Source organism: Rhinoderma darwinii, chromosome 1, assembly GCF_050947455.1.
Source record: "Rhinoderma darwinii isolate aRhiDar2 chromosome 1, aRhiDar2.hap1, whole genome shotgun sequence".
Classification (NCBI taxonomy): domain Eukaryota; kingdom Metazoa; phylum Chordata; class Amphibia; order Anura; family Rhinodermatidae; genus Rhinoderma; species Rhinoderma darwinii.
Window position 1 is genome coordinate 356973744 of NC_134687.1, and position 10268 is coordinate 356984011.

At 38.4% G+C, this 10268-nt stretch overlaps 1 protein-coding gene across 1 annotated transcript; it reads right to left on the reverse strand.

Annotated features, from left to right (window-relative positions):
• Positions 1 to 947: 947 nt before the first annotated feature.
• On the reverse strand, positions 948 to 9055 carry TYRP1 (tyrosinase related protein 1). Its single transcript, XM_075851948.1, has 8 exons — positions 8966 to 9055; positions 7815 to 8228; positions 4299 to 4621; positions 2886 to 3090; positions 2601 to 2768; positions 2346 to 2525; positions 1708 to 1854; positions 948 to 1164 (listed from the first exon to the last, which is right to left on the reverse strand). Exons 2-8 carry the CDS (start codon positions 8203 to 8205, stop codon positions 977 to 979), a joined length of 1602 nt encoding a protein of 533 aa, XP_075708063.1. The 5' UTR covers positions 8206 to 8228; positions 8966 to 9055; the 3' UTR covers positions 948 to 976.
• Between the last annotated feature and the right edge of the window lie 1213 nt (positions 9056 to 10268).

The following is a 10268-nucleotide window of genomic DNA, read 5'->3' on the forward strand; positions in this document are numbered from 1 at the left end:
GAAATGAAATTATAGTTATATCTTGGAAGGAACATGTTGGTAACCTTGCAATAGCATAGATTTTTTTGTGTGGAATACTTTATTCTTAATTGTAGAACCAATAAATGCATGTTGGATACTATAAATACAATGAATTTGGCTGAACTTGCGAAGACAGCTCTGAGGAAATCCCGACAAGGGATGAAACGTGTCAGTCTATGGCATGATTGGGTGAAGAAAAAAAACAAAACCAGCATGCAATCAGTACATATAGCAGGAAAAGCCTAACATTGAAATGAAAGTTCAGACTAGAAATTGCAAAATAAACTTTTATTTTGTTGTCAATTTGCATTTGGCTGTTCTCATTTTATGAATATCCACGCAAAGGACTTTAACAACTGCCGCAAATGAGAGGTTCATGCAATTTTACACAGTGAAACCTGCCATTTGACATTGATGGTCTATTCACAGAAGATAATGCTCACCCATCCACAGGATAGGTGATAGTCGTCTGATAGCTGGGGCTCCAACGATCACAATAGTGGATGTCCCAAATCGCCCCATTCAAAGTCTATGGGAATGATGGAAATGGAGTACAGCACTCTGCTGTCAGTCCCATAGACATTAAATGAAGTGGCAGGCACATGTTTGACCGCCACTTCAATCAAGTGGCTCCTCCCTGCAGTCAAGAAGTGAGGAATTGGGGGGGTTCTGGGTATTCCAGCAGTGGGGACCCCTGCAATCAGACAATCACTTAAGGGGATAGGTAGTCAATTCAGGTACAACGGTATTAAGCAATTGATTTTCTGCTAGCAACACAACCAACTATATGATAGTGAGTTCTCTGCAACAGTTCTGGGAAAAAACAAACAAAACCAGACTTCTTGCATATCAAGTTTTATCTAAAGATTTCTACATTATTGCACAGCACTGAAATTCAGGAAGATAGAAGCTGGTAACTTTTTTTTTTTTTTTTTTTTTTTTTTTTTAACAGGTGTCACACGGATTGTGTATTTTCTTTATCTTCAGCATAGCGTGGATAGGATTCACCCAGGAGGGGCTGAAGTACTTCATTTTTTCTGCTCTTGCGCTTAGCACACATAGCTCCTGCAAAAATCATAGCTACAAGAACCAAAGCAGCTATAACCGCTATGGTGATTATCTCTGTATTGCTTAGTGCACGACCTAAAAGGAAAAAATAAAATAGCAACACTTAAGTTTACCAAACTATAATTTGCATAAAAAGGGTAATGCAGGAAAGAAAGCACAATTTGTAGTGAAGGTCATTTAAATATCAAATCTGGGTGTCCACATTGGAGAAACTAAGGCCGGATTCAGACGACCGTGAGCGTTTTGTGCGCGTGGCAGCTCCGTGTCCTGTTAATATGGATGTGCGCTTTTCGCGCAGCCACCATCTTTACGACACTCCATTTGGATGTTTGTAAACCGAAAAGCACGTGGTGCTTTTGTTTACATTCATTATTTTACTGTTGCGCGAATAACGCGCATACCACAAAAGGGCTTTTTTTTTTTAAACCAGGCAAATCCAACTCAGATTTCCACTTAACCCTGGCAAATATTTGGACGGTAGCCAGGGTATTGATACACCTCAGGCCTAGGTGGCAGGTATAAAACCTGCTACATGGGTCAAACATTGTTTATCTCCAGCTACATTATATATTTATATCTCCAAAAGGGACATTTGGAATAACGATTTTGCCCACTTACTAGGCCACTGCACATCATATGAATATCCTAGGTTTTCTGGAGCCAAGACAAACACTTCATTATTGGTCACTGGTGGCCAGAACGGAACCATGTTGTATTGCCTGTTGTGACCAATTGGTGCATTTTCCAGTGGATACTGATTAAAGTCTAAAGATTAGAAATGAGAGAAACATGTGAAACAAAGTAATAAAGTGCTATCAGTTTTTTTTTTTAATTACTTTGTGTAATAAACATGAAGAAATCTTTACTTCAGGGATAGTGTATAATCAAACATAACGGCTCATTCACATGGCCATATTGTGGCTCCGTGCACAAGCCGTATATTTAGGAAATCAGGAAAGCCTACCCCTAAAACTTTCCTGATCTCCCTAGATAGGATCCCATTTCATCCTGGCTACTGTAATATGGCCATGTGCAATTGTAGATATAATTAATATGGTCTTGTGTCCTTGCAACTTTTTCATTATTAGTGTAGAAAGAATTGTCAATCACCAGAAATTTAATAAAAACTGCTACATTACCATGTTCTTTACATCAGTTCTTAAAATGCAATTTGCCAAGCAATTGTGATCTATACTTCAATTATATGGAAACTTGTTCAGGTTTGTTGTTTTTTTTAAGAAACAAAACATACTTACCTACATTATGCCTTCTCAGCCATTCATCAAAAACTGCATCAGTAAATGTATGAAGCAGCACAAAAATTGGATCATTTGGAGACAAGTGAGTTTGTCCCCCAGTACCATTTAAGAACAGATGAGCTAGATTATGAAGACTTCTAACTGTGGGATTATATTGCCCAGAAGGTTCACTGTATCCTATGAGACAAAAAGCGAGAACGTTGGACACCCATCCGCTACCATCTTTAACACCACATATGTTACTTTTATTACCTTCAATGGAATTCCGAAAGCTTTCCGTGGAGTTTGAGAAGAATGGAGGGGTATCAAACAAATTAACTTCCAAGCAGAAAAGTACATCTTCTGGTTCAGGAAGTCTCTGTACCATTGGTCGAGCGATGTTCCCAGCAGGGTTTCTTCTTATTGAGCTACCTGCTGTATCTAATAAAAATATTTATATAGATGTCATGATAGAAAGAGTCAGTCTCCATTAAATGCTAGAATATATTAACATAGTTCAGGGACAGTCAAAGTCTAGTTACCTTAGCAAATACTTACTGTTACAGATAGTTCCTAAACTCTCATAATCCTCAACAAATTCACATACAACTTGCCAACGGGAGAACACCGAGTTGGGACTTAAGGAATTTCGATCAAAATTGCTTCTTGCGCCCATAAGGTCATCTTTACAAATGTCACATTCATTTCCACCAATGGCAAAGTTCCAGTAAGGAAGTGCAAAAGAAGGATCCTGTAAAAGGTTCTAAAAACATGACAGATGGGTTAGGCATTGAATAAATTCAGGACGTGGACAAAACAGCAATCTAACCAGACTGGTCTGATCTATTAAGTGTACTACCGTAAAGCATTTTTATCTCTCCCAAAAACATAACACAAGCAAGGCTTATTTTTCAATAGTTTTATAGTTCAAAGATAGTCAAACTTGTATATCAAAGACAAACCAACTTCTAAAGTGTGTGCGGTTTAATGAAGTGCATCACACCACTCCATACTAGACACTGCCCAAAGTCTACAGCACCCATTCACTTACTGTTCACCAGCCATTCTTCAAATCAGGAAGCCCAACCTATCACATTGTCCTAGGTGAAGGGGTCGTTTAAGATTGAAAAAGAAAAACAAACCATAGCTACACCTGTTCATTGGTGGTGTTTTTCACTGCGCTGCAATACCATGCAGAACCTGTGGACAGGTATGGCGCAGTTTGTGGAAGAAACCTAAATTTTACTACTCCTGAAGTAACTCAACAAGCTATGCTATTTTTGTAGCTCCCGGCCATATAGCCAGGAAGTGGCCAGGAGGCCGCGAGAGCACAGAGCGGCAGAGTGGAGTTTAGGGGGCCCAGTTCTGGAGATAGATGCAGGACCCACATCTGATATGTATGACATATCCTGTGTCTCATGGTGAAAATCCCTCTAAGCCATCTAACTTGGCTCTTTTAATTAAAAGGCATATTCATAGCGTGTATTAAATATTTTTTTACTGTATGAATGTCAGTAATGAGTGGTTGCCCCCCCCCACCCTCCGATTTGCATTTTAGCCTGGCTTCCTGTAGGTGTCACTCCAGTGATTACAAAGCCTTCAAAAAGTGCACTACCATCAGTGCAGAGCCTTAGCAATGGCTATCTGCATGCTACATGTCTATGCTTACAACCCGGCCATTGTCATAGCCATGCTTTCTTCAGTTGTTTGTTCAGGGCGGCCTCTTGGGATGAGATGAACATGCACTGCAGCATCATCCCAGAGGGACATGTCCGTGACAACGGCCTAGGGCAAGTATAGACTTCTCAAAGCACTTGTTCCTGCCTGAAAACCTGCATTAACATTTAGTGTGGTTTTTTGGGTGGAATTTGCTGTGTTCTAGGTATATAGATATACTACATCTCCAACCCATGGGAGTCCAATCTAAGGGTGCTCTGCAGAAATTATAAATGGTGCAAATAAAACCAATACCTGTATGTCCCTTTCCAGTTGCATCAAATGGTATCTGTGCCAAGTAAGGAAAGCTGGACCCTCATGGGAGAAGTCTATGCCACCAGCACTCCCCTGGCCTGGCCCAAGAAAGGTTTTGCTAACACTGTAGTAGTGGGTCCAAACAAAGAAATCATAAATTGAAATATTTTCAAAGTTCGTAGTATTCCTTTCTTGGTCAACAAGCTCATTATAATGCCGTGTTGCAATGACAAAGTCTGGATGCACAGTGTTTTTTGCAAGATCAAGTGCATTAATAAAACGTTGCTTTTCTTCAACACGCAAGTCCAAGACATTTCTCCTCACTACAATAAAACAGCAAGTTATGTTTCACATTAATACCCAGAAAAGTTTACTGCAAAAACCTCAACCTCCATAAAGAGAAAAAAAAAAAAACTGAATGTGCGAGTGGCCCTAAGGAGCCATCTTGCATGGTACATACAGTAGGTATTTATATTACAAGATTTCTGGCTGTTTGACTAGCTGGGGAACATTAATATTTCATAGTATTTGTGGAAAGCTCCCTTGATTATTTTTTTATATAAAATTGTGCATCAGTGTGATAGGTGCAACATCCTAAATAAACGTTATAAAAATTTTTACTCACCAAGACCCGAATCCGTCATGTCAGTGGGACTGACTGGCTCAGTGACAGCAGGTCCTGTGTGTGACACAGGATCCACCTATAAAATCGCTCACATGTATGTTATGAGCTTAGATGTGATAGCGAACAGCTCAATCCTGTGCAGCATACACGCAGGACATGCTGAAATGGAGCCAGTCAGTCCTGATGGATACAGTTATCAACGCACTATAACACTGCTATAACACTATACAGAGCAGCTGTATCTCAAAACTTAAAGAGTTCAATAAGTTACAAAGTTGCACACATTAAAAACAAAACAAAAAAACAAGATAAACAAAGATGTGATGTCAAAGGCCTATGTAGCCTTTAATATACCACCATCACATTGCTTGACGTGGGCAGTGGAAACGTGTGCCTATTAACAAGACAGCAAGTTGACCAGCGCTCACTTGCTGCTTTCACAAAGAAACATGACCAGAAGTGCATGGGGACGAGCAATTCTTACTCCGATCGCTATCATGTTGGCACTATATCTCCCTGTTTACAGAGGGAGATGCGCTGGTCACGATACTCAATTTTGCATAAGAGCAGGTCAGCCGAGGAACGAGCATTGGCCCGTGTAATAGGGACTTTAGTCTTACTTGAGAGCACAATCAGAATTTGCTTATACTTTACATTTGGGTATTACAAGCACATCTTTGCATGTCCTAATATTGAAAGCATATAAACCACACAATGACCTATTAATTAAAAAAGAAAAAAAAATAAATTTTCCAAAACATACCAGGCACTCTTTGGGATAAGAATAATTTTATATAAATTTTTATTAAATTCCATATAAAAATATATTTTAAAGATTTTTCATATATAAATAGATCTCTTTCCTCTTTTATCCATAATACAAAGATTTTTTATAGGAAAAGAAAAGGGTTTGAGAAAACACATTTGTTTCAAACTAGATGTACATAATTTAAAAAAAAAAAAAAAAAAATGTCTCCTGGCCAGGATACCAACACAGACTTTTATAACATTACTGCCATTAATTTATCCCCCTCTAAACACAATGACATGTCATGATGAGATATCTAGGTAATAGGTGTTCTATACATAAGCCAAAATCAGACCCATATAAGAGAATAGCTATAAGAACCGGTTCTGAAGATTTTTTTATCCAGACACCATTGGTCTCCGTTCACACTTGCGCTTTTTTCTTTTTACTCCTTCTTTTCTAATTTTGGTCCGAAACCAACAGAAACAGTTCCTCTTGTGTGATAGCAATGCAATTGTATATAAGGAGTTAAATATTCATCTTTAAATCTTCCTATACTCGGGGGCAGCCGAGATTTCACCCAAAGGTGAGCAAATTTAAGCAATGGAGCACGCTCCTACATTCAAGAGTCGGAATCCTGCTATGCTGGTATCCACGTTAAATTTTTATTCAGACACCATTGGTCTCAGTTCACACTTGCAGTTTTTGCTTTTCCCTCCTTTTAAAATTTTGGTCCGAAACCAACAGGAGCAGTTCCTCTTATATAATAGCCATGCAAATATAGATAAAGAGTTGAATACTCATCTTTATGTTGATCTCGCAACTCAAGGTGGACTGAAAGCACTTGCGTGTTGCAAGTGTGAACTGAGACCAATGGTGTCTGAATAAAAATTTAACGTGGATACCAGCATAGCAGGATTCCGACTCTTGAATGTAGGAGCGTGCTCCATTGCTTAAATTTGCTCACCTTTGGGTGAAATCTCGGCTGCCCCCGAGTATAGGAAGATTTAAAGATGAATATTTAACTCCTTATATACAATTGCATTGCTATCACACAAGAGGAACTGTTTCTGTTGGTTTCGGACCAAAATTAGAAAAGGAGTAAAAAGAAAAAAGCGCAAGTGTGAACGGAGACCAATGGTGTCTGGATAAAAAAATCTTCAGAACCGGTTCTTATAGCTATTCTCTTATATGGGTCTGATTTTGGCTTATGTATAGAACACCTATTACCTAGATATCTCATCATGACATGTCATTGTGTTTAGAGGGGGATAAATTAATGGCAGTAATGTTATAAAAGTCTGTGTTGGTATCCTGGCCAGGAGACATTTTTTTTTTTTTAATTTTTTTTTTAAATTATGTACATCTAGTTTGAAACAAATGTGTTTTCTCAAACCCTTTTCTTTTCCTATAAAAAAATCTTTGTATTATGGATAAAAGAGGAAAGAGATCTATTTATATATGAAAAATCTTTAAAATATATTTTTATATGGAATTTAATAAAAATTTATATAAAATTATTCTTATCCCAAAGAGTGCCTGGTATGTTTTGGAAAATATTTTTTGTTTTTTTCTTTTTGAATTGTTGCTCTCCGAAACGGCACCGTGCTATATATGGATTGCATATTTTGGGATTTCTATTAGGTATGGTTTATAACCATTTCTTGTGTTTGACCTATTAATTACTGTACTCTAGGTTATATTCAGCTGATATAGCCTTTTCTTCAGGTTAAAAAACAAAAAATCTCAAGTACATACTAAACACTACATTTCAAATAAAATGTGTTGAAAGTATACAATTTGTTGTAAGAGACAGTCAAAGCTGCAAATTAAATGAAAAAAACAAACTCCTAAAGTAGTTTTTGGGTCATGATTTTTAATTCTCAATGTGCAATATGTTAACGCTCAGTAGAAGAATAAGTTAAGTTGTAAAGCGGTGGTGACACGTTTATATCAAATGAACACCCTTATTCACACATCCATGTTAGTGGTCAGTGTTCTCTTTGGAAAGTGTTTAAATCTCTTCTGTACTATGTTTTTGGCTGAGGCCATGGATCAAGTCTGTAGCCTAGTGCTGACCTAATTTTTTCTCAGAGGGAATATAAAATAAAAAAAAAAAAAAAAGTGCATTTATCAAACTTACCTGCTACAAGCGGTTGGTCACAATTATCCCCTGTCCATCCAGGTCTGCAGCTACCACAGTTGTAACCATAGAACCGGCCATTACACAGACACGTTCTGTTAAAGAACCGGATGGGCCATTGTTCTCGGTCATCTGTCCCATCAAGCTGATACTGGGGTCCATGAGGTCTGGAGTCAAAACGAACTGGTCCACAGAGACCACGACCTACAGTAAAGCCACACTGGTCACTTGCATCTGGAGACAATTGAGGAAAAAGACTCGGGCAGCACTCGCCACTGAGTAACGCCTCTGGAGTGGCACATTGACGAGGAAATTGTGCAGATATCAGGTCATGAAAGAGAATGAACACTAATGCCACTGAACAGAAACTCAGAGACCTATAGTACGACATGGTTATGTTCAGGACAGTCCCAGCTGAAAGAACAAAAACAAGGATAACAAAGTTGGTGTGGTCAGTCATAATATTTAAAGCCTATAATAAAATACTTTAAAAAAAATGCATGGAAACAGAAACTCCCAGCTTTGATGCAAGACTCCTCCTTTGGTGGAGCCTACGGAATAGGAAGATTAGCAGATAGCATGATGAGTAATATATAACTTGCTCAAACATCGGTCAAAAGACCCTGCAGACCCTTGGCCAAATTACACGTCAAGTCAGATGTGCTGTAGCTACTTCTTGTTTATGGGAATAAGGTATAATATACTGGTTTACATTGATGAAAGGCTACATTTTACAGGTGGATTAAAGGGAAACAGCCTTTCAATTAAAAGCTTTAGTTCACTTACCTCGACTAAGGGACAGTGATTCAATAATGCTCTTTCATCCATAAAAACCAAACATTTTACACTCCAAATAATTATCAAAGTTATTAAACACCTAAGCAAGTACAGACACCTTTGTACAAAGCATTTATACTTGAGATTTCCCAGTGACAGTCTAGGTGGAGCAAAGTTTGAGTCTTACTTTGTTCTGGTTTAGCCAACAACCTTCTCAGAAACCGTAGTTTCCCAAACAATCTTCAGAAGAACCAGGCACATGCAGTTTACTAAATGGTAAAAAAGCAGCTTCAAGGCAACCAGTATAATAAAAGCACAACACAATAGGTAACAAAGATAATAGATACAAGTGCACTACAGTCAATAGCAAGTACCTTCTATATTTTCTACCAGGTCGTTTCCAGCAAGTGTCAGATTTCCTAAATATGACAGCCTTTAGTTTGTTTCATGCACCAATACTTATTAATCCCTTTGATGCAGTCAAGAGCATTTCCCTGCCCAACCTAATCCTTTTATACCAGTGTAGCTCACCCAGCACATGACCACTTTCATGCGGATTGCCTTGTGACCACAAGGTTCCAGCATGGGTCAGAGACCCACATTTAACCTGACCAAACATTCCTTAAAATTCAAAGATGCTTTAATTCACATGTTTGCACTTCAGGGAATTTTTCCTCTTCATTTATTAGTCATCTCCCACCACATCTGAAGAATAGAGCAATTGTCTGTCCCATTAAAGCTGCATCACACAGAGAAGGTAGTTATAAAACATGTTAGCGCTGCTGAACCACAACTCACACACGGATACTAACCTACTGAGAGACTGAGGGCTGCACACATATTTATTGCAATCAGGAATTCATTAGCTGAATGAGACTCTCCCCTCCTGTCTAACTAATTACCAACAAACCTTAGGGCTCATTCAGACGAGAGTGTATCACGTCCTTGTGACAGCCATTAAAACAGCGGCTGTCACACGGACTCATGTATTTCATAACCGTTTCAACAGAGCGTGCGAAGGCCCGGTGAAAAAAATAAATAAATAGGACATGCCCTATTTTTTTTGGCGCTTCATGAATCCCTCCCTAGACTGTAGTCTATGGGGGACGTGTAATAACTGTAGTTTCATGTCAAAGGTTGGCCACGCTCGTATGAATGTAGCATTAGGCCTTGTTCACAAGGGTGCAGATTTTGCATGTATTTTTTAGGTCAAAACCAGGAACGGAACCTAAAAAAGAAATATAAACGAATGCCTAATCGTACTGTTCTCCTGGATCAAATTATTATTTTGGCTTAAAAAACACATGCAAAATCTGCACAAGGCCTTGTGCAGTATTTACACTACATGTGAAATTACCCTGTTTTTCACATCTGAATTTATGCTCGTTCGTGTGAACCCAGCCTTAGGCTGAGTTCACATGTAACTGTCAGTTAGTGGGTTTTTTTCTGTGACTTTTGGAAAATCACTGCAATAAAAACTCCAAATTAACCACAACGTAAAAAAACAAAAACAAAACTGTATATTCAAACAGTGCGGTTGAAAAAGTCTTGGGGACACATCCGAGGATGTACTTGCATGAGTTTTTGGTCACAATTTGCTGCATTTTTCGAAATAACAAAACTATGATTTTGTAAAAACTTCCAATTATTGGTTGAAATTACAAAAATTCTAGCATA